A 23,032-nucleotide genomic window follows, 5' to 3' on the forward strand; every position below is an offset into this window, starting at 1 on the left:
ACGGAACTCGGTATGTACAAGTCTAAGCCTTGAAAGTTTGTTAGCTCGGGCGCTCGGACCAGCAACTTTAAACAACCATATCATTTGGCTTATAATAGCTACAACCAAGCGGAAAAATAGATAAAATAGATGAGTAAAGGTTCTCCAGTATGTAAATACCCTTTTTTCTGCGTAAAAATTGGTGCTTGTAGAGGAAAGTTGTGAAGTTTTTGGAAGACGGTGCCACTTTAACGAACTTGGAGTGTATTCTCACAGTCCGGCCACTCGTATCCTGCCACTACTCGTAAAGTGCCAGCTAGGTAGCCAGCTCGGTAGCCAGCTAGTTTTGTGGTAGCCAAGGACCGTGTTCCACAGCGAGGCAGAGTATATGCCCGAGCTGCCCAAGGCTGCTTTTTGCAGAAGCAGAACTTCCCGGTCAACAGGATGGATGCCATTCAGTCCAATCCCACAGCGGGAGCGCTGCCCACTCACATGCAGTCACTGCAGTCTCCCCCACCTGCAGCCCAGGCCCCGCCATTGGTAGGTACCTCTGCCCCCCCAGAACTTATTAGACGCTGGACCCCAGCCTCACTGGCCGTCTTCCGTCGCCCGACTTCTGTCCACGCTCTGGCTTTCTGCCTTTGTTCTTAACCCTCCCCTTTCGACCGCCGCCGTCCTGCAGCAGAGCTGTTGTCGAAATGGAGGCGATCAGGAAGCCCGGGAAGCCCAAGAAATCGGCATCCAAGAGCACCATACTCGGCTGGTTCCAGGGCACCAAGAAGACAGCCAAGGGCAGAGGAAAGTCGAAGAAAGCGCTGTCGCGGGCGGTACCCATCCTGCAGCTCCCCCCAGAACTCATCCTCCTTGTCCTCGAACTGCTCGATGTTACCGATCAGCTCGCCTTCAACCGCACCAACAAGTGGTTCTACTCGGTCATCAATACAGAAATCTACGCCAGAAATGTCCGCTTCGGCGGCTCAACCTGCATGTTCTGGGGTGCCGAGCATGGCAGGCTGGGCACCTTGAAGCATGCCCTCGCTGCGGGGGGGAATCTTGATGCTTCGGGGCCGCTGGCTCGCAAGGCAAAGGGGTCGGCGGCGAGCGACACGGAGACAGAAGACAGCGACAATGACAACACCGACGGCGATGACACTAACGATGACGATGCCGATGTCGTGCCAGCGACGCGCACGCTGGACTCCAAACTCCAGCCTTATGCCACCCCACTCCACCTCGCCGCCAAGAACGGCCATCGCGATGTCGTTATCTGGCTGCTCGACAACGGCGTTGATATCAATGCTCCCTCGTTCCGGGTCTGCTCCTGCCACGCCATGAAGTTTGACAGGAATCCCCTGCGAAGGGCTGCCGACTGGCCGAGATGGCGGCCTCTGCACACTGCCATGTGTCACAACGAACGACTGGTGGCCGAGCTGTTGATTCACCGCGGTGCGTCTCTCAGCCTGGATGCCACCCCGGAACACAACCACATGGCCTTGCACACGGCTGCCGCCAACGGGTTGGTTCCCGTCATCAAGCTCCTCGCTCTCAACGACCCCGACCTCGATGCCAACCAGCGTGATCGGTGGGACAACACAGCTCTACACTACGTTGCCGAACTCTTCAGCGCCCGCGGCTCTGCCGACATCCGAGACACCATCGCCAAGCTGCTGGCCCTCGGCGCTGAGCTCGAGGCTCACAATGAGCGTGGTCACACACCGCTGTTGAATGCATGCTTCAGAGGCAATTTTGCCGTGGCACACAGGTTGGCCAGCATCGGGGCCAATCCCGACCCGCATCGATACATCCGTAAGTTCCGAGACATTCGGCCTCTCTACTTTTGCACCCTGCCGCGAGCCGACTTCTTCAACCTCGACGACGCTCCAGTGAAGCACGATGAATTCGAGGGAAATCGGGTCTCGCTCATCCGGGCACTGGTGGAAGGCGGGGCTAGGGTTGACGCACGCTTCGACAAACGTGGCCATCGTGAGGCCACGGCACTAATGTTGGCCTGTGAGCTCGCTGAACCACGAGCTGTTGCTATGCTAGTCAGGTGCGGCGCTTCGGTCAATGCGCAAGATCGCAGTGGCAGGACGCCGCTGTATTATGCGTGCTCGGTCAGGGTCGATCACCGCGGCGAGGTGGCAGAAATAGCTGTGCTCCTGATTCGTCACGGTGCCCGCATGGATTTGGAGGAGGAACCGATGAGCAGCCCGCTTGACTGGGCTGTGATGCAGCTGCGGTGGACGGAGGACAGGATTTTGCAGGAGATGCTCAAGGAGGCCAACGAAAACAGCGTCACCAGGCCGAAACTGAAGGCTGCTCTGAAAAAGTGCGCCTCCAGCGGGAACTACAAGGCTCTCAAGCTGCTGCTAACGTTTGCCGACGAACACTTTGACGTTACAGATCGGGACGTTAAGTTCTATCTCGACCTCATCATTGAGCAAAGCGACCCGTGGAATCAAGTGGAGACACTGGAAACAACTCTCAATTTCGGGAGGGCCGTATACAGCAACGAGATGCTTCTTCTCAAGACGATTATGCAAAAGAACAAGGCCCTCAGCATTGCCGTCTTGAACCGCTTCGTGTCTGTCAGTGAACCAACCTTTCTCGGTGGCCAGACATACCTGCATCTTGCATGCCAGTGGGGAGAGGTAGAGGTTGTGAAGCAGCTTCTGGAGAGGGGTGCGGACGTGGACGTGTTTGATGATGAGCTGAGAACGCCTCTGTCGATCGCCGTCACGGAAGACCACCCCAACGTCGCCGCTTGCCTCATGAACGAGGTGGCTGATCCGTACCTGGTGCCGTCGGATGATGTGCTCCAGAAAATTTATGAGGATGACCCTGGTGAGTGGCGCTACATGAAGAAGAGGTTCCTCACAGCGTTCGACCTCGCCGTCCGAGAGAGCAGAATCTCTATCATTAAGGAGATACTCATGCGGTACAACCTACCACCAATACCGCCTCGCCAGTGGAAGGGCAGCTATCTTTACCGAGCCTGTCAGAATCCGAATCTGACACCGCTGAAACTGATCCTGGAACGACTAGAAGACTCGGAGGCGGCAGAGATGTGCTCCATGAGTATCCTCAAAGATGTTTGGAGTGAAAAGATCAGGATGGACGTGGCCGTGAGTGCACTGCAAGCGGCCAAGCTGCTGACGGACGTAGCTGTGGTGAGACACTCGCCTCAGTTCTGGGAGCTGGTGCAGGAGATAGCCATGTGGGAGGGGGCAGACCTACACAAGCTTACGATTTGGGATATGATAATGAAGGAAATGAGACTAAAAATCACGTCTTGCCATGAAAAGGTGGAGGGCGATCTGGCGGACGCAGAATTCCCAAAAGGAACGGGCAAGAAACCGATGGTCTCCATAACACCCGACATGACAGACGAGGAACTTCTCGAGTGCGGAATACCGATTCCCAAAGATTGAAGGGGGAACGAAAAAAACAGTATTACAGAAAGGATGGGTGGTACCGAGTGTTTACATAGACGCGCACATACACAGGGGAATCTGGGTTTCGGCGGATCTTCCTTTTCATTTGCTGGAAAACAAGAGTAAGGACGGATATTCAACGGATATGGTGTTTTCTCGTGCCGGGTCGGTTGATCAAGATGCACCACTCACATATTTGGGAACCACAGCACATAAACTGGACGATGGTAATGACATGGTATGGGACTTCAAGGCTGGGAGGGATGGGGGCGTTTCGGAAGAGTGATATGAGCGAGCATCTGTTCTACTACACCTTGCTTTGCTGTTGGTCATATGGTATTCTAGACATGGAAAACAACTGGTCACTGGAGGATTGTGAGCTAACAAATATTGATGTCTTTTCATGCCCGACGCTCGTCAAGGGCGTCGATCACTACCTTTTGCACCTACTGACTACTCAAGAACCATACGCTTGTCAGTAAATCGGCTCCCTACAACGATTTCCTATAAGACGGAGGAGTCCTTTTCATTTCTCTACCCAAGTGGCCAGCCACCTCATGGAGTTCTGTCGGATAAGTAGGTATGCTCAAAGTTCAAAGCGACGTGCATTCTGCATCCTTCCGCTAGCTTGATAGGTCAAAGTCTGGAGCAATTACCACCAACAACAAAAAAGCCCGTGTGGCGCAATTGGTTAGCGCGTCAGACTTTTAATCTGAATGTTGCGAGTTCGAGTCTCGCCATGGGCGATATCTTTTGCCATCAGATGATCTTGACAACACCAATCCATCTCCATCATTTTTTTTGCATCATCACAATCACATCTCGGCATTTTCAGAATTTGTTTGCGACCCTGTTGGTGTGAACCAACACACAACAACCCAACATGCAACAGGAAAATAGGGGCTCAGGGGCCTGTGCTGACTTTTTATTTTGTTACGACGCATATCGCGATCTGGTCACACGTGAAGCTGCGGAACTGTAGTACCATATCGCTTCCCGAATATACAAGTCTTTTGGTGATCCGAACGTCGAGATACAGCAGAGGATACGGCCTTCCACGAACATTACGGCATCAACACGCCCTTCATAACACCACGTCATTCAATGTAGATAAAAGGATCACGCTTTATCATAGTTAGACCTTGACTTGATATCTACGGAGACACCATTATGCATCCTTGTAGCTCCCGCAATTCCCAAGAGATACGCCGGATAGGTAAGGCAAGCATGGGATCAGTAGCCACCGTATTCGCAGAAAGCTACTCGCAGATCTGCACCTACATTTTCCTGATTATTGAAGTCGGACTGTCTTTTTTCAATCGTAAGACAGACAGACAGGCCTTGGTTTTCAAGAGTCCGATGGTGGGATTGCATGATGCGAGATCGGCTCATGTGCATATCGAACCCTCCGAATCAGTACGACTCTCGTACAGATTGCCACCGCAAGACGAGATACGGGGATTACGGTTGCCCACGACGAAGAATTATTTGCAGAAACCCGAGAAAGAGAGGCAGGAAGGAATACAGTACAGTGATTCACGCGGACGCCTGACTCTACTACTACTACGATGTGATGTTTACACCGGGCCAGTGCCGATCGTATACCAGAGAGGAAAGTTCTGGCACTTTCGTCAACTATTGGCGTTGAACGGTGGGGGAGACATTGGCTCGTTGTAATAGCTCGTAACCCATAGCCCAATGGCATCCAAAGACGTTTTCCCCCTGATGTCGTGCCCGCCCGTCGTGCGATGGAGTCGGGTGCCCCCCCTCCCCCCTGCCATGAATAATAAATACCCAAGTCCCCGTGCAACACCTCTTCCCACCTTTCGTCTCCGGTGTTTTCAAGAACGACACAGTGGTAGACAAGACTATCATTCCCATGCCGCCAACTATGGATATTAGCGTCATCATTGTAGGAGGAGGGCCGGTTGGACTGACAGCAGCCCACGCATTCTCCAAGCTCGGGATCGACTTCGCCCTTCTCGAGCGCCGCGACATTATCGCCGAAGATGTCGGCGCCAGCATCGTTCTATGGCCGCACGGAATACGCATCATGGCTCAACTCGGCTTGCTGGACCAGCTGTTGTCCATTGGTACAGAATTAATGTCGGGTACATTTCAAACCGTAAATGGCAAAGCCTTTCTTCGGACAAGCTCTCCCCAACTGTGCAAGACCAAGTAGGTCCTTGATATCCGCAAAACCTGGTTGAAAGTCACTCATCACAACTCCCTCAAAAAGCTATGGAATCTAACCCCAATGCTTCGCCCGCGCGGAGCTCATCTCCACTCTCTACAACACCCTCCCCCCCTCGGCCCGATCCAGAATCCACACCTCCAAAACCGTCACATCCATCTCTTCTGTTCCTGGCGGCGGCATCAAAGTCCTCTGCTTAGATGGCACCTCCTACACGGGAAGCTTCACCCTCGGCGCCGACGGAATCCACAGCGTAGTCCGCAAAACCATCCTCTCCCTCTCCCCCCCTCCCATCACCCCGTCCCCGTTAAAAACGCGCTACTCCCTCCTCTGGTTCTCCTTCCCCCTCCTTCCCACCATCCCGGCCAGCTCCGCTTTCGAAGTCCACTCCAAAAAACCTCTGCCTCCAAGTCCTCGCAAACGAGAAATCCAACGTCCAATTCTGCTTTCTCTACCAGCTCCTCCTCCCTGATAACTCACCCTCCAAGAAATTTACCCAGTCCGATATCGAAGCCATCATCTCCCGCCCTGATGTATCTTCCCGCCCGCTGGGGGGGTCCGGCCTAACAGTCAAGGACGCCTGGCGGTTAAAGTCAAAATGCGGCATCACACCGCTAGAAGAAGGCATCCTCAAGCCTGAGTGGCATTTCGGAAACCAGATGGTTCTCGTCGGGGACGCGGCGCACAAAGTCACGCCGACGATTGGGCAGGGGCTGAACATGGGCTTGTTGGATGTGGTTTCGCTCGCAAATCAAGTGTCCGAGTTCGTGGGCTCTGCCGGGTCCAGCCGGGAGAAAGTTTTGGGGGGTTTGGATGGGGCGTTTAGACGGTACCGAGCCGAGAGGCTTGAGAGCGTGGAGAAAGATTACAAGAGGTCCGGGGTGGTGACGAGGCTGACCTGCTGGCGGGAGTGGCGGTTTAAACTGTTCGACAGGGTGGTGATGCCGATTCCGGGGGTCGATGTCCTGCTTGTGAACAAGGTTAACTCGCCCATCATGGCGAGGGGCCTTGTGTTTAGGGGGATAAGAGTGGAGAGGGAACCATTTGAGGGGAGGGTCAAATGGAAGGAAAAGATGCCGCTTCTAGACAAAACAGCGCATGATGAGGAGAGAAAAGAGAGTGGGGGTTGAGGGTACTTGATGAGGGCCTCTTGGGCAGGCGGCAATGGTAGAAAATGAAAAAGACGCATTGTAATACCTAGGATTCATTATCTTCCCAAACAAGATAAACTCGGGGTATATAAGTAAGGTTAAAAGCCATAAGAAACCAAACGACTAATGCACCAGAAATCGACGCCATGCCCATTTTATGTAACCACCCTCGCCCCGACATGAAAGAAACCCATCACCCGAGGTTGAACTCGCTTGCCGAGTTCATCGACAACATCTTCATCTTGGCCTTCATCCTCTTAGCCGCATCCTCATCCACCTGGCCATACTCGTCATCATCAAACTTGCTCTTGCTGCCACCGCTAGGTTTGGCAGCAACAGAAGCGCTAGCCCCACCACCCTTCTGCCCGTTGGTAGCTGGCGTAAACTTGTGTGTCCTCCTCGAGATACCCGATCCAATACCACCGGGCGCCTCGCGCAGACCGAACGCCTTGGCCATGTGTCCAAGATGCAGTTGCGTCATGTCAAAGTAGACTCTCTCTTCGCGGACGTGAGTGGCATAAGCTCTGATGTGAGATCTGAAAGCTTGTCTGCCGGCATCAAGCAAGGGGTTGTCCTTCTTCACTGGCTGCCTGTTTTTGCCGCCGGTCTTGCTGAATTTACTCTTGTGGCCTTTGGGTCCTTCCTCGGCATCCTCGAATCCGGGCGCGGGTGCCAAAAGACGCTGTTCAAAATGCAGCTGAAGAGCTTCGGCACGAGTGGCCCACGTCTCCCGCTTGTTGCTTTCCGTCTCGGCATTGTTTGTTTGTGAGGAGGCTGGAAGGTTGACATTCGTGGCAAAGCCTTTCTGCAAGATTGATTCGTAAAGCTGGGGTGTTATGGTGGCGGAGGATGGCAGGATGCTGGTGTATCCTTCCTCAGGACCAGGGAGCAAAAAGAGAACCGCTTTACCAGAACGACCAGCTCTGGCGGTACGGCCGATGCGATGAACGTGATCAGGCACCGCAAAGGCGGGATCGTATTCAATAACCAGGTCGACGGCCGGCACATCGAGACCACGAGATGAAATGTCTGTCGTGATGAGAACAGCCGGATCCTTGCACCCCGAGAAAGCCTTTAGAGTAGCACTGCGAACCGGTTGCGCCAGGGAACCATGAAGTTTATGGAGCATTACCCTGGTGTTTGCGGGTGAGGTGATATAGGCAGCCGGTGCCACCGTGGTTTCGATGTGAACATCCGGTTTTTTTGCTGGTGCGTCACCCTCTTGGGCTGGTGGTGGTGGTTCGACCGTCATGGTGTCTTTCAGGACCTCGTAATGAAAGTCGACCGAATCAGCGCAAGAGATGAAGATGATTGCCTTCATAACCGACCCCTTCCTCGCAAATGTCGACTTGAGCAACGCAATCAGTGTGACCAGCCTCAACTTGGCTGGCACAATGATACACGACTGTTTCAGCTGCGCAGGCGCTGTGAAAGCAGACTCGGTGCTTCCACTGTTTTCCGCAGCATCCTTTTCCATCTCCGACTTGGAAGCGGTAATGTGCACCGCATCCTCCAGACTGATCTCGCCCAATTTCTGAACGTTCATCTTCATGGTAGCCGAGCACAGAACCGTGACCCTCCTCTTTGGCAGCACTCTATCCAGTACCAGCCCCTCAGAGTTCTTGGTTGCAAGCTTGTCCGCCCTAATCTTGCCAACAATCGCCTTGATATCGTCCTCGAAACCCATCTCCATCATCCTGTCGCCTTCGTCCAGCACCAACCATCTCACAGTTCCTACATCCAGCACCTTTGTATTATCCAAGTGATCCGTCAGTCGTCCTGGAGTCGCAACCAAGATGTTGACACCCTTCCTTAACCTCGCCTTTTCCGAATGCTTGCTCTCTCCACCGATAACAGTTGTGCAGACTAGCCATGGCGCGCACCTGAGAACCTTCTCGAGGACTGCTGAGATTTGCTTGCAGAGTTCTCTTGTCGGCGCAAGGATGATCGCAAAGAGTCCCGAATTTCTGTGTACCTTGGCATCCTTTTTGGGAGTGCCGTCCTCGTTCATACTGAGCTCCATGATTCGATGAACAATGGGCAACAGATACGCCAGCGTCTTTCCGGAACCGGTTTCTGCTTGAAGGAACGCATCGTTGTCGTCTTTGATAAGCACGGGAATTGTGTTCTTCTGAATCGCCGTCGGGGCTTTCATCTCAAGCTTGGTGGCCAGGTGGTGGGCTACTCGTCTCGCCAGGCCGAGTGTGTGAAAGTTCTCTGCTTCTTCGCTAAGGGGCGCATTGGAAGGTTTTGCCGGCTCGGCGGGTTCGGCGGGCGCTTCTTCGTCGAACTTGGTCACGACGGTGGGGATCGAAGTGAACAGGCTTGAAGAGACAAGACCGGTCTTCATGGCGTGGGTTGGCACCCAGGGGATGTCACTTGTCCTGGGCGCTTTCGCCGGTCTGTGATCACTGCCATCGTCGTTACCTCGTGGTCTTTTAGTAGGTCGATTCGGATCGTAGGGCGCTCGTGGTTTGGCAGCTGGCTCGGGGCCTCCTTGCGATGCGGTTTTCGCCGACTTGTTGGCTTTAACGCGGTCTCTCCAGCGGCCGCCCTTGAACTTGACCTGGCTGACGAGAGGCGCATCGCCAATCTCAAAGTTCAGGAGCATTCCATCGTCGGCCATTTTGCTGATTGGCGTTTTGGCGGTGTTTACTCGCCTTGGTTGGATGGGGAAGGTTTTGGTTGGAACGTGTCGGCAGAAAAAAAGTTGGGCCAGAGCTGGGACCCCGCGACCGACCATCAAAAATTAAGTGGGTCCCGAGTTAGCAGCACCGCTTGTGGAGACGCTACGGCTGCCAAACTTGTGCAGGTTATGAAGGTAACACAACGACGTGCACATCTTCCCCTTATCCGTACAGTGATTATACTCTGCAGAACATCAGTGGGAATAATAATTAAGATTACACACTAACTAGGGTATTAAACCAGCCATGCTAAATACGTCTCGGTCAATCATCTCATACACACCCATCCTCCTTTGCCTTCATGCACATATCGTTGCGCCGATATGTTGAGCCCCGTGCTCATGTCGAAGCCGGAACCCTGAATATCCTATCTCGCTACTTGAAAGTCCCGAAATACGACGATGAGGCGTCCCATGGTCCTCGCTTGTCACCTTGGAAGCCAGGTTCTCTGCAAATGGCGATCGTTTCCGGAGCTCTGGTCCGTAGTAGTAGATGGCGTAGACGGCGCAGACAAGGAAAAGCGAGATGCAGAACAGGATGGTGCTCGCAATCTCTAGGTGTTTCGAACCTCCGATATTTGTGTAGAAGGGCGTCGCCGGTACTGTGAGAACGCCTGCCAGGAAGTCCCGGGACCAACCATTCCCGCCCGTCGCCGAAGCTGAATACGGCCCGTACGCGCAGATCATGTACTGTAGTATGGTCAGCATCTTGGAATCTGGGACAAAGCAATGTGCAACTTGCATCAATCGTGGCCATGTATATGGAGTAGTTGGCAATGCCAATGATGGCAGATCCGAACATGGTTCCGATCCAGTGCACCGGCGGGCCTCCAGATGTCCAGGCAAATATGATTAGACCAAGTGGCAGGCATGGTGCCGTATAGAGCAGCCACCACAACCTCGATTCATACTGGGCGTGTTCATCGCCAGGCTTGAGTGCTCTTTCCTTTCTGTTTCGTCGGATGGCTGGGATAAACGAGATCCAGGCAATGATGTAACCAATGCCAATAGGAACAAACGCCAGCCCGATGTCCACAGCCGAAAACCCCCATTGTCTGTAGACCAGCACAAATGATTGGATCTGCATGAAGATCAGGGCGTCCGAGAATCCAGAGAGCAAGGACAGCGTGAGAACGATAGGCTCAGTAAGAAACATCCGGAATGGGCGCACCCATGTCCAGATTAGCTCCTTGAAGGTAAAGCGCTGCCAGAAAGGCTCGATCTCGTTGGGCCCGTAGAGGTTGGGCGACTGTCCAGACTTGCGACGTTTCTGAGCAATTCTGTCCAGCAGGATGGTCGTTCTAGTTTCTGGCACAAAGATCAGATGCAGAAGTTGAACAAACACGCCGAAGATTAGCTGAATCCAAATGGTCCATCTCCAGGGCAGATATTCTTCAACAAACCCGCCAATGATAGGCCCCAGGATAGAGCCGCCGACAGAGGAAAACACAATGTAGGCGACGGCGCACTGTTGCTCATTCGGTTCGAAGATGTCTGCAATCATTCCCAAGGTCACACTTCCGCCAGCAGAAGATAAACCTCCTAGTGCACGACCGACCATGAGGGAGGCAAAGTTTGGTGCCAGGGCAACCGGAAGACACCAGATATTGACCAGCCCGAGGGATAGCTGGAGGATAGGCTTTCGTCCGAATTCTTCCGACCATGGTGCCCAAAGCTCGCACCCGAAGGCGTAAGTGATGAGGAAAGCTGCAGCTCCAGCACGAGCTGCCTGGGCGCTGACCCCAAACTCCTGCGATATCCCGTCGATTCCATTCGAGTAAAGCGAGGTGTTGAAGTTCATGGAGGTCTGCACCAGAAAAATGATGGAGAGAATGGTCCATTTCTTCCTCGTTGGGAAACAAAATCCCAACTCTTTCCATGCATCTTCCTCCTTCAGCTCGATCTTGTCTGTTGGAGGAGCGTTGGTTGTGGAGAATTGGCGCGCGGGTGCAGCTGTCTTGCTGGGCGGAACAGCGCCGGTTATCTCGTCATGGCTGGTATCTGGTCGGTCTGGAGTAGACGCTTCGGGGTCAGTTTGGTCGGAATCCGCGTGGGTTTGCTTCTCTGGAACTTCTCCAAGACGGTCATTCGATATTTGCGACATGACGTCACCGGACGAGTATTCAGGGGTATGTAAGGGTCCTATTGATCCCGTAGGGATAACGAGTGACAACTGGAAAAGGAAGAAGGAAACGAAGTGAAAGTCCCTGCATTCAGAAATGTCATGGGGGAGAGGAATTCCAAAACGAATATACGTTCTGCCTATGAAGGCGAACAGCATCACTTGATGACATCGGTTTGCGAACTCTTGGGCGGAACGCCATCACACATCACACAAGCTGCCAAAAGCTCCGTCGCTTTCCAGAAGAACCCGATCATGAATCGCGCTGCGTTGAATGTTGTTCATGGAAGAACGAAACAGGCCACGCAAGCCGCACACTTGTTTATGACCCCGAAGAGGGGCAAAAAGATGCGCAGGGGCCTTGGGTGCGGATGGTTTTCGCGACGGTGGAAGCCAAGTAGAAGGACCGGGCGCAGGGAGGAAAGCAGCGGTGGGGAGGCGTTCGATTTGCCGCTGAACGGTATAAGAAGTAAGCCAGCTAATGAAGAGAATCCAGGATTACAACACTCCATACTTGAAGTATGAGAGGCAAATAACTGTGCAATATCGGCTGTCTTGTGACATTTCGAGTTTGGGTCGACGTTGGATCTCAGAGATAAAAAGCGTTGCTAAGCCTATGCCAAGATAGCCGCCGATTGATGGTGGGGTCACGCTAGCGGGCAGGGGACCCGGAGATCTACAGCGTCCACCTTCCTGTTCTCCACATTTCACTCACATCATGAGCTTCAATGACCCAGTCCTTGAGATATATGTCCGAATGTAGCTCGCAAATTTGCACTCCTTCGCTTTATCTATGCCCCACGAGCGAGCGAGTCAGTGACGTGTAAGCCTGGCAGGGCACTCAACGTCGGGCGAGTGGTCAAGAGCGAGCCGACAGAGTCGGTGTCGGCATGCTGATGTCCCGCTGCAGGCTGACCAACGGCAGTATCGCCAGTCAGGTCGGACACGAGTGACTGTTGTCGGATCCGATCTGGGACTCAAAGGATAGAGTAAGTAGAGTGATGCGGCTAGGTAGGTACCTGGGTCATAAAAGTAACCGTATCGCCGGTTGCAGCAACTGGACTTCCCCAAACACCGACTCCGAAACGTGCGCCCTAAATATATTAGCCAGAGAGAACGTGACGGGCCCAAAACAGTGATCGTCTATTCTCTGGTCTCGGTGTTCCGGACCAGTTCCAGGGCAACTGACAGTCCCAGAGGTCTTATTTAATCAAACCACCATCAGATCGACTTGCCCTTCAACATGCCCCCCATCAAGAACCTATTCCGGCCCTTTTTTGCCCAAAACACCAGGCTTCTCCGTCAACCCTTCTCGACACCTAGACGCGCCGAAGTAATGACGACCCAGGTCGCTTTCGCAGCCGCCGCTGTTGGCATTGGCGCCTATGTGTACATGAGAAGCGGTGCCACTGCAGCTCCCGCCACGTCAGGCACGGGTACCAGCAGCGACACCACAAAGCCATACTTCAGCGGCTTCGGATTCCGCACCCTCAAGCTGCACAGCTCCGAGGTCGTCAACCACAACACCAAGAAGCTCCGCTTTGAGCTTCCAGATCCGAATCAGTCGAGCGGCCTCACCCTCAGCTCCGCTCTCTTGACCGTCTCTTTTCCCCCTACGAACGGCCGGTGGACTCCCGTGATCCGGCCTTACACACCCACCAACCCTCTGGACGAGCCCGGGTTTGTCGAGTTGACGGTCAAGCTCTACCCCGACGGAAAACAAAGCGGATACTTGCACTCCCTCAAGCCTGGCGACATCATCTCCTGCCTTCGGATACCCGAATATGTCTGGCAGCCCAACAAGCACGATCATGTCGCTCTGATTGCCGGTGGAGCTGGCATCACGCCCATGTACCAGCTCATCCAGGGCATCTTGGCCAACCCCGAGGACAACACCAGGATCACTCTCGTTTGGGGTGTTAACGGTGACAGGGATATATTCCTCAAGAAGGAGTTTGCCGAACTGCAGTCAAAGTACCCAGGGAGATTTAGAGCCGAGTATGTTGTTTCCCAGCCAGAGGCCGGCTCGACGTATCGCAAGGGATATGTGAACGGGAAAGTACTTGAGGAACTCGGACTGGGCGCCAATGAGGCGAAGAACAAGAGCATCAAGGTCATGATTTGTGGGCCGCCGGCGATGGAAAAGGCATTGAAGGGGGGCAAAGGCCCGTTTGCCAACAAAACTGGTGTTCTCCACGAGCTGGGCTACAAGCCTGATCAGATTTACAGTTTTTAAGTGCGGAAATGACTGAGGGTGCTGAGTGTATGATTATAGGCTAGGGAATACCAGGTTCTGATTTACACATCAAATTCATGGACGATTGTTGAAATCAGTTGTGCAAGAATTGGCACAGTGATGTAGGCCTCACCCAGCACCAAGGCCAGATCGCTCCTTCTTGACAAATCTGATCGTTCCACCTTTTGTTGCTGCCAGCCTTCACTCTTGTCAAGATTCAACCCAAGTGTTTTCCAGTTTTTGTTGCTGGCGCCATTCATCCTCTTGGTTTTTTACCTCGGGCCTTCACTTTACCTATGTTATCTACATCCATTTTAGCCCGCTTGGAATCTTCACCATACGACACCGATTTTCCATCACGACTATCCATCAAACTGCCGTGCCACATGCCTTTTCGACTTCCCCTCAAGCATCTTCCCTCGCGATACCTCTCCACCGCTCCCGAATTTGCCAACCGCCTCAAGACCATCAACCTGAAAGTCGAACGGAAAGTCCCATGCCTCGCCATTCCCACTCTGAGCGACCCTTCGCTCTGGTCCAACCCCGCCTTCATTTCTGTTGATCCTCTTCCGTTCAAAATCTTCCACGATGTTTACTACGACAACAATGATACCTTGAGCTCCCACGGTCTCTGGGTTCGGCAGAGAAATGGTGTGTGGCAGGCCAAGGTCAACCCATCAGTCAGGAGAGGACGGGCAAACACAAGATTCGAAGAATTACGGATAGAATCTGATATCCAAAAGGCTGTCGAGGCTATCACCAGAGTGGAGGCGCAAGCCACAGCCAATTTCGGGCTGAACAAGATGGCTGACTTTACAACCTACCGAGAAGGGTGGAGAGTGGATGGCGACTTTATGGTTGTGAGAGACAATACTAGCTTCAGGTGGGGCGTCGTTGAAATTGAGCTAGAGGAACAGATAAAGTGTGTGGGGAGAGAGGAAGTCGATGAGAAGTGGAAGGAGAGGAAGATGGAGGAGATGGATAGGAGAATCGAGATGTTCATGGAGAAGTATAGTTGGGCATGGGGTAAAGGGCAGGTGAAGGGGAAGCTGAGTGCTTACTTGGACATGACGAGGGGGATCAGAAGTGGAAGGGTGAGGTAGTGTCGTACAGTCACCTCAAGATAAAGAGCATGTGCCAGGCATTCAAGGTCGCGGAAGCTTGATTATAGCCATTCAGATAGAGTTTTGCTTCGAAGAGTCATCGTTCTGGGTGACCGCAATCCTCTATCTCGGGTGGCATAACCTTGAGTGGAAATTGTTTTTTTAGATGTGAGAGCATAAAAGTCACCAGACCGCAAAGTTGGAAGCACTCCCAGAACCTTATATAACCAGCTCTTTTCCCTAAGCCCTATATAACTATCCTCTTATCTCAAGACCCTTTTTCTTTTTCCCCACGCCACACATCACACTGGTACACTGGAGAAACAAGCCTGGCATTTCAGAGTGCTCACCACAAGACCACAACCTCACCACGCCACCAAAATCCCATCACAATACCAAAATCCTCATTCCAGTACCAACCAACGCATAATATCTGCCACACCTCAGCTAATCCCCGCAACTACCTACTCAACCCACGCCAAAGACGAGCATCAACTCCATAAAAGATGTGCCAATACATCACCCGACTCTACCCCTGCGGGTATCAGTCTCCCATCATGATGCTCCGCTCGTGCGATTCAGACTGTAAGCCGGCCGGCGCTCCCCGGAAGCCGCGTTGCCCTCTGGTGGAAAAGTCCACCCAGTTCTTCAAGTCTAACCTCGAGAAGATTAAGATGAAGAACAGCAATGGCTGGGACGGCAAGGGCGCGTTTTGCGAGGGATGTGAAAGGGATGAGTGCAAGATCCGTAGGGCTTGTGTTGCGAACCTCAAGGGTCCGGATTATTCGACCCGGCTGGAGGCCTATAGAGAGGCGAAGAAGATACTTTTGGGAGAAGGAGAGGAGGAGAACTAGGAGTGGAGATCAAGGAGGGAATTAAGAGGGAAGGAGGGGGGGGGATTGGTTACACAGGAATAGGAGAAGTAAAGGGGGATATTAGGAGAGAATGAAAGGGGAAGATAACTGGCTGGCGGGGGTGAAGAGTCTGGTGTTTTGGTAATGGCGATAATGCGTTTATGTAGTTGCTATGTATTCGGCTTGGAGTGGGTAAGTAAGCAGGGTTTTTATGTCAGTAAGGTTGGCTTTTACACATGTTTTCTGGCAAATGTTTATGATTTACAGTAACGAGACAACACATGAATAATGGATCGACCCTAATATAGTTATCATGCAATCCGATATCCATCCCTCAGCTCTGGCGGAACCTGAATCGCCCCATAGAACGCCACTCGGCCCTCTTCCAGCCTCTTGTACAGCTTTTTACCCTCAAGATCATATCTTTGCACGTCAGATGCCACCTGCACAAAGGAAGAAAACCCAGCCACCTTGGCTATTCCCGGTCTTGTCCGGCATGTCCTCTACCACACAAACTGGTGTTCCGCTTTGACCAAACATTCTAGTGTTGCCAGGTTGCCCGAACTCGATAGAAGATCGATCTGGCAACCAGGTTTTTCCAAGTGGTTGGTCATCGCTTGGATCAGCGGGAGCTCTAGACAACAGGTTTCTGAAAGATCGGCTGGGCCTGCTCTGTTGGTGGACGCGGAAGATGCCTTGGCCGACCATCTGTGTAGCTAGAGTTGGATAACCAGTGATGGAGGCAAGTATCAGGCACCTGGTATCTTAGATAAAGGGACGTACGTACCTGAGATCGACTATCTACTACTTCAATGCTCTTGACTTCATCTTTAATCAAGCTGTCGTCCAAGAGAGCGAGCTTGCTTGAGTTGTACTTGATTCCTGACCATTCGTCTTGTGACAGCCATTGGAGTGACAACTTCGGCTTGGGTGAGTTAGCTGCTGGTTTCAATGCAGTCCAGCCGATGGTATCCACCAAGCTGACATTGTGGGTGAAGCCCGAGGGGAAGGTTTGCTGAGGAGAAGGGTCAAAGACCCTTGTAACTTTCCCAAGCTAAGTAGGTAGGTACATATTTCAAGGTTAGCCAATGGCTTGAAGCTTTTCAGATGTGCAGTTTAAAGATATGCTTACTCTTACCTCATGACCGTGTTTTGCAGAAGCAATTCAGATGTTGGAGGCCCAATCAGGTGTTGCTGCACCTGATTTGGCCGTTACCGCCGTCATGGCAAGTGTATGAGTTGATACGGTGATGTATATTTTAGTCTGGTCTGCTTCGGGAATCACAAGGACCTCAAGCTTCCCTTCAAGCCGGTCTTTGGATTTGCTTTCACTGGAAGAAATCCGTACAGTACTCCCAAACACCGCTTTGAAGGACAGTGTCAGAGGCTAACCTACCATATCGGTTGCGGCAGGTTGGTTGGCTGTGGATGGCTGGCGTCCGATTGTAGTTGTTGAGGATCCCCCTGTCAGGTGTACTAGTGTTGACTCTGCTCTGCCAGCAATTGGGTAGAAAGACTCGGATGAAGCTGACTTTAAGTCCCCCAAACTCGGCAGGGTACTTGTGCAGCTCCTCCTGGTAGTCAAAGTCCTCTGGGACAATGACCTGCAGCTCGTGGTTGATGAGATGATAAAAGCCAATAGCGTGGGTGAACAAGTTTAGAATCTCCTCGACGGTCTCATTTGCCAGCGGCCTGATTGGTGAGATGACGATGGAATGCGGATCTGGAGGTTGAGACATCAGGGGTAAAAGCGGATGATGGAACCGAACTGGGATGACGACGGGAACCTTGTCCACCGACAGGGGTACTGACCCCGAGTCGGGGTCAGTTACAGTATCTGGAGGTGTGCATATCCAGCAGGCGTTATCGGGGTCCTTTTGCTAGGCTCAAGATCTTCTTGTAGTGCATCTGGCAGCTGCTGTAGACTCAAGTGGTCTACCATCTCTACCATGGTCTTGGATTGTCTCCTGGACCGGCTTTTCTTGACCCTGCCTGCGTATAATTCGGGCTCGGGAGTCCGTCTCTTGGCTTTGGTAGACCCTAGGGCCTCAGGAATCTTAAACGCATTTTTGCTTTATATTCTCGTTTTTTCTGTTTGGTTTGAGCCTCCAAACTAAGAGTATCTTGGTGAATGGAACCGGTGGGAGAAAACTGAAACGTTGAGGATGACTCGTTTTTGCGCTCTTTTAGGATCGTCCTAAGTCTTCCGAATACCGTCCCAAGTCCTCCATGGCTTTGCACCACACTGACTTTTTTAGGCACAACAGGAGTGTTTTGCCGATTTGGTGGCGGTAATGATTTGCTGGAATTGGCGAGCCATGGATCATGAGATCCTCAGATACGGGAGGTAACCACAAAGACAAATATTCAAGACCACCCCCAGCGCCCAAATGTCAACTGTTTTCCCGTGGAGCTTTTGAGTGATATTTAGGGATAGAAGGGATACAGTGTAGTACTGGACTTTTCTGTACGTCAAACTTGAATCATGCAGAGAACAGAGTATTTGGATTACATGCTAACATCGACCGGTATAACACAGATTCGGTAGCATGATTTTGGTCTTGACCCTTGTTCAAGTGATACTCGGTGCGGCGCAGGTAGCAAAGTCGTTCGCCCCCATCACAGGTGACTGACCGGACGAAGCTAGAGCAATGAGCCCTTATTAACTTCAGGTGATTGAAATAGTCAAAGTAAGAAATAGCTAAAGTAAAAGTTCGAAGTTGTGTGTATAAAATGAACAGTTCTATCCTCAGGGGCTCAGGGGCCAAAAAGTCTCCACCCTGATATTCACACAGCCTGAGTGTGGGTAACAAAAATGATGGTTATGGTCTCTCCCGCCGGGAATTGAACCCGGGTCTCGAGCGTTGACATTTGAAGTTGACAAGCTCACATACTGACCACTATACTACGGAAGATTTGCAGGTGTTGGCACCTGTCGTAGGTTGCATTTCGATAGCGAAATGTGTATTTATCTGTTGGACTGTACGACCCACGAAAACGGGCATGGGCTTGTGTGCATACAGCGAGTTCCTCCATGCGTGGCGAATTGGTCCGAATGCATCTTTATAAAATACGAAATCGGGCCAGCCCATCGTTTTTAATCACCTCAAAACTTCACAGTTCGAGGAGGAAGCTTTCTCTTAGACGTTCTCTTTGCATAAGGTACCTATGTAACCCAGCACCGTCAACTTGTCGATTCCTCCAACCATTAATCAGCACCTCCCTTCCATGATGCAACCTCGCTATGATCAACCCTGATAAAAAATGGAAAACAGAAAGAAAGCAAACCAGCAACTAAGAATGCTCCCAAATCTTGAACGAAAATGGGCTACTCTTCGGCCTCCCCCTTTCAGGGCCAAACGTTTCTCTTCTTGTCCTCTCAAGCACCTCTGGCGGCGCAAACCCATAATACACCCTCCCATTCCCAACAGTTGAGGCCCCGGTCGAATTGGCCGTAGTTGGCCTGTTCGACAACCCTGTCCCAATCCGTGGCGTGCCGACGCTCTCCCGATCAGAGATAACCCCATACCCCAGCCTGGTCTCCTTGATCTCCCACGGCACCTCGCCCCATTTGCTTGTCTTCCACGGCAGTTCCTCCAGGCAAGGGGCTCTGGTCGCTGCTATAACAGAGGAGACTTTGACATCCCTGACATGGTAGTTGTTCTGCGCCAGGGCCGCGGTTCCCAAGCCGACGCAGATGATGGTAGCCAAGATGCCAATTGAATAGGCTATCCACAGATCGCGCTGGACATACAGGTACGAGTTTGCGATGCGGGTTTTCACGCAGGGGTATTTCGGACTGGTGTCGTCTTCAGGTGATTCGGAAGCTGTCACGCCGGAGCGGGTCTGGGGTTCCGCAGCCCATGATACTATCATGAATTGCGGGTTGGAGAGCAGCGAGAGAGTGATGTTCTCATAAAACTCCTGAACAGCGTCCATGAGGTTCGGAACGGCGAGAAAAGTAGCCTTGTCGATGAGCCGAGTCTGGGTAGCATCTGTGGTCGGATTCGGGAACGGGATGTAATGAATCCTGCCTTTTAGAAACTGCCGAAAACCCAGACCTAGGGAATGGTACGCGGCTGATAGCCGGTAGAGCTCGTAGTCCGGATAGGGAAGAATATAATTGTTCTTTGGCTGGGCAGTCGTAGTATCATTGGTGCCATCCGAAAGAGTGCTGTTAGCAGTCTCCAGTTTGGTATCGATGATGGGCTTCAAGTGCTCTTTTTGGATGACTTTAGTCGACTGGGAGGAGAAAGTATGATTAAACTGAACAGTATACCGGGTTACGTAGTGTTCACATCGAAATATGACTGGTTCGTACCCGGACTGGAAATCAGCGTTGTCCTTTTTGGATGGCGGCAGAGCGTCGTTTGGCCTTGTGCGAACCGAGTGTCCTATCCAAAGGACAGGCTCTGTGCGGAGGGCACCCAAATGTCTCGGAAATGGCTTCTTAACGGGCACGCCCCCTTCCAGTGTGTCAACCTGCGGTCTGGCGTATTCGCCAGCCATAACATCGGCAATGTAGGCATAATCTCCTTTTGGGATCAGATCAGAGGAATCAAAAGGTGCTCCTCGATCTCGAAGGGCTTTGTTATCCATATTCAGGCCTCGACCTAGTTCATCACACTTGTAACCTGGTGCCTCAAAGGTGATAACATAGCTGCAATTCCACCCCCTTCCGCAAGTGTCAAGAGCCACATTTTCTCGAGGCACGACATTTCCGGAGTAGGCGGTTTGCTTTGTCACCAAATCAGCAGGCTGGCTAATGCCATCCCAGTAGTCGTAGAAAGTCTGGTTGTAGGGCTCGAAGACCTCCGACGAGTTGGTCACTGTGCAATTCCAAAGCGAGAGCGAGAAACCGGGGTAGCCATAGAGTCGATCAGCCAGCCGCCAGTTCTTTTTGCGTTCGGCGTCGAAATTGAGTGTCCGCACAGTGCTACACTCGGCCTGCTTTGCTTCTTCTCGAAGCTCGACAGTGAGAGAGGAAGGAGTCAAGATGACGACGAGGGGAAACAGCCTTTCTCAGGGTGGCACACGGTCAGTTAAATCTTACACACATGGGTTTTTTGAAGAGCGACTTACCACATAATAACGGCAAGGAAAATCACCACCTTGCTTTTCCTCCAGATCTCGGTGTTGAACAAGCCTGTCAAGTCTTGGCTGATGGCGAAGATTCCGTCGACAGTCTTGAGCCTCAAATGGCGCCTTCTCACTGTTACCCAGACCTGTTGCCGGTACGCAAAGAAAACGGCAGCGAAGAGGGATGCTTTAGAGGCATACGAAAGGAAGCCGCCGAACCTCATCATCTTCAACTGGTCATCCGCTGGCTTCCCGTTCAAGCTGACGTAGAAGGCATGATGGGAGCCTGCAAAGACGATGCCAAGAAACAAGGCGGCATACATCACCCATGGTGCGTTGAGCCAGCTCCATGAGCAACGTGGTGGTCGTAGCGGTGGCTTTTCTGGGCCATCCGGGGACAGGTCTCTGTTCTGATATTGAGAATAGAAGCCGGGCGTTTCGGGTATTCCGGCGTAATACTCGTTTTGGTGAAGACCATGGGCTGTTTTGGTCTCATCATATGGGGGACTGCCCAAAGGGGAGGCTTGTCGAACTCGGCCGTAGTCTGTTGTCCCGCCTTGTTGATTTATACCCAGCCCAATGCCTGCTTGCGACCCATTCCTTCCTGTTCTCTGGAAAAAGGTTACACGTCGAGGAAGGGGAGGGGATGCTGGGGAAGAGGTCATTCCAGGAGTCGGCGCAATAGGGTCTGACAAGGTAGGGTCCTGTTGTTGGAGGCCATGATAGTCGGCATTTGTCGATTGCTGCTGACCGTATTGAGGTGTGTGAGAGGCCATCGCTTCTCTCAGCAAAAGCTGCAACGTGCTATTCCTATTGCATTCGAGTGGCAAGGCGGGATGGGGTTGCTAGGTTTGCGGTGATGATGGCGTGTGCAAGTGCGTGGGTAACAAGGAGGCCCGACACCAGATGCACAGATTACTGCTTCCAGACTTGAGATTTTGTGAAATAAAACACCCAGGGGTACTCGGGTGCACGTCAGTTCACGAGTCCCGGTATATAAGAGGAGCATGGGTGGCAGACAGGGTCAACTCTTGTCTCACCACGCTGAAGACGACTTTGGCGGGAAGCCATCAACTGCCAAGAACAGGGCTTGTGGAACAGAAGGTGCAAATGCTGGTCGCACTGCAGGCTGGGAATAACTCATGGGTCTGGCAGGATATGGAAGGGCGGGACCTGGCCAGTCGAGTGATTTTTCCGAGAAGGCGAGGAACAAACATGGAATGAATCCGCCCACAAAAGCCCAGAGCCAACAGCACGAGCGAAGCGAACAAGTGCGGCAGTGCCGGCTTGGGCTGTTGACGATCAGACGTATCTCTCATTACTTACTGCACACACCTGATATTAAGCAACCGAGATCTGGACATTTCCGAAATACCGAGATTCAAGATCACTCGGAATAGCTCCTCACCGCTCAGTGGTGCCAGTTCCCGGGTAGGACAGGATTCATGGAGGCTGTGTGCGGATACTGCGTGGCTTCATGAACAATCCTGCAAGACCAGAGCCATGGAACCAACCGCAGATGTATTATCGAGGACTCATTCTGCAGCGGGGGTACTCGGATCACCGCTCTCGAATCACTCTGGATTGTTGGTTGGATGGTGTTGGCTGCCCGACTATTGGCCGCATTTTCGAGGCCGCGCGCTTCAAGCTCGAGATGGAAGCAAGCAAAGGCACTTGTTACTGTCAGCACCCTAGCAGACACTCCTAGCCTCAAAGATACAAACAAAGCTTTGGAGGGAGATTATTGCAGTTTGAAAGCTGCCGATGAAAGCTAAAATTGGAGAAGAGAAGGGAAGCCCGCATCCGCAGTTTTGGTGGGATGTTGGACTGGGCTTCGACCACTGGGAGATATGCCCCACAATGCGGCGCCAAACACGCCGGTAGCACAGTGCGCAGAAGCACGGTCATAACGTAGCCTCCCGTCCCCCACATCTGTCATTGCATACATAAAAAGCCAGTTGTTTTTGAATGTCAATCAAGTGATTCCCAGACAAACACTTTGTCTATGATGAAAAAGTGCCAATGAACAAAAGGTATATCTACAGTAAATCACTGGATATTGAAAATGTGGGCAAAAGGATAGGACGAAACGTGATTTGAACACGTGACCTACCGGACTGCAGCCGGTTGCTCTACCCCTGAGCTATTCGTCCTGGGATTTTGATTTGTCTATGTAAAAATTCTGGAAGCTTGG

The 23,032-nt window shown here is 52.2% G+C and overlaps 9 protein-coding genes and 3 non-coding genes across 12 annotated transcripts; 7 read left to right on the forward strand and 5 right to left on the reverse strand.

Moving 5' to 3' along the window:
- Window positions 1–677: 677 nt before the first annotated feature.
- Window positions 678–3,410, forward strand: QC761_301380 (uncharacterized protein; the record flags this gene model as incomplete). Its single annotated transcript, XM_062877293.1, has 1 exon — window positions 678–3,410. One exon carries the CDS (start codon window positions 678–680, stop codon window positions 3,408–3,410), a length of 2,733 nt encoding a protein of 910 aa, XP_062733030.1.
- A 675-nt stretch (window positions 3,411–4,085) lies between these two features.
- Window positions 4,086–4,159, forward strand: QC761_0048680. Its single transcript has one exon. It is a non-coding gene; the product is annotated as a tRNA-Lys (tRNA).
- Window positions 4,160–5,202: 1,043 nt separating this feature from the next.
- Window positions 5,203–6,737, forward strand: QC761_301390 (uncharacterized protein; the record flags this gene model as incomplete). Its single annotated transcript, XM_062877294.1, has 3 exons — window positions 5,203–5,591; window positions 5,737–5,863; window positions 5,991–6,737. Exons 1-3 carry the CDS (start codon window positions 5,293–5,295, stop codon window positions 6,735–6,737), a joined length of 1,173 nt encoding a protein of 390 aa, XP_062733031.1. The 5' UTR covers window positions 5,203–5,292.
- Window positions 6,738–6,951: 214 nt separating this feature from the next.
- DBP7 (ATP-dependent RNA helicase dbp7) lies at window positions 6,952–9,450 on the reverse strand (the record flags this gene model as incomplete). Its single annotated transcript, XM_062877295.1, has 1 exon — window positions 6,952–9,450. Exon 1 carries the CDS (start codon window positions 9,382–9,384, stop codon window positions 6,952–6,954), a length of 2,433 nt encoding a protein of 810 aa, XP_062733032.1. The 5' UTR covers window positions 9,385–9,450.
- Window positions 9,451–9,744: 294 nt separating this feature from the next.
- Window positions 9,745–11,548, reverse strand: QC761_301410 (uncharacterized protein; the record flags this gene model as incomplete). The annotated part of the gene is made up of 2 exons (XM_062877296.1): window positions 9,745–10,134; window positions 10,187–11,548. 2 exons carry the CDS (start codon window positions 11,546–11,548, stop codon window positions 9,745–9,747), a joined length of 1,752 nt encoding a protein of 583 aa, XP_062733033.1.
- A 1,261-nt stretch (window positions 11,549–12,809) lies between these two features.
- Window positions 12,810–14,905, forward strand: QC761_0048720 (uncharacterized protein; the record flags this gene model as incomplete). The annotated part of the gene is made up of 2 exons (XM_062872442.1): window positions 12,810–13,794; window positions 14,121–14,905. 2 exons carry the CDS (start codon window positions 12,810–12,812, stop codon window positions 14,903–14,905), a joined length of 1,770 nt encoding a protein of 589 aa, XP_062733034.1.
- Window positions 14,906–15,411: 506 nt separating this feature from the next.
- QC761_301433 (uncharacterized protein) lies at window positions 15,412–15,759 on the forward strand (the record flags this gene model as incomplete). The annotated part of the gene is made up of 1 exon (XM_062877297.1): window positions 15,412–15,759. The coding sequence occupies one exon, from the start codon at window positions 15,412–15,414 to the stop codon at window positions 15,757–15,759; it is 348 nt and encodes a 115-aa protein (XP_062733035.1).
- A 311-nt stretch (window positions 15,760–16,070) lies between these two features.
- QC761_301436 (uncharacterized protein) lies at window positions 16,071–17,676 on the reverse strand (the record flags this gene model as incomplete). Its single annotated transcript, XM_062877298.1, is given in 4 exon segments — window positions 16,071–16,262; window positions 16,276–16,467; window positions 16,547–16,796; window positions 16,898–17,676. 4 exon segments carry the CDS (start codon window positions 16,900–16,902, stop codon window positions 16,071–16,073), a joined length of 639 nt encoding a protein of 212 aa, XP_062733036.1. The 5' UTR covers window positions 16,903–17,676.
- A 912-nt stretch (window positions 17,677–18,588) lies between these two features.
- Window positions 18,589–18,674, forward strand: QC761_0048750. The gene has a single exon. It is a non-coding gene; the product is annotated as a tRNA-Asp (tRNA).
- A 261-nt stretch (window positions 18,675–18,935) lies between these two features.
- QC761_301440 (uncharacterized protein) lies at window positions 18,936–21,614 on the reverse strand (the record flags this gene model as incomplete). The annotated part of the gene is made up of 2 exons (XM_062877299.1): window positions 18,936–20,776; window positions 20,842–21,614. 2 exons carry the CDS (start codon window positions 21,612–21,614, stop codon window positions 19,054–19,056), a joined length of 2,496 nt encoding a protein of 831 aa, XP_062733037.1. The 3' UTR covers window positions 18,936–19,053.
- Window positions 21,615–22,398: 784 nt separating this feature from the next.
- QC761_0048770 (uncharacterized protein) lies at window positions 22,399–22,770 on the reverse strand (the record flags this gene model as incomplete). The annotated part of the gene is made up of 2 exons (XM_062872443.1): window positions 22,399–22,511; window positions 22,563–22,770. The coding sequence occupies 2 exons, from the start codon at window positions 22,768–22,770 to the stop codon at window positions 22,399–22,401; spliced, it is 321 nt and encodes a 106-aa protein (XP_062733038.1).
- A 149-nt stretch (window positions 22,771–22,919) lies between these two features.
- Window positions 22,920–22,991, forward strand: QC761_0048780. Its single transcript has one exon. It is a non-coding gene; the product is annotated as a tRNA-Cys (tRNA).
- The last annotated feature ends 41 nt before the right edge of the window (window positions 22,992–23,032 follow it).

The sequence above is a fragment of the Podospora bellae-mahoneyi genome, chromosome 3 (assembly GCF_035222275.1).
Source record: "Podospora bellae-mahoneyi strain CBS 112042 chromosome 3, whole genome shotgun sequence".
Lineage (NCBI taxonomy): Eukaryota > Fungi > Ascomycota > Sordariomycetes > Sordariales > Podosporaceae > Podospora > Podospora bellae-mahoneyi.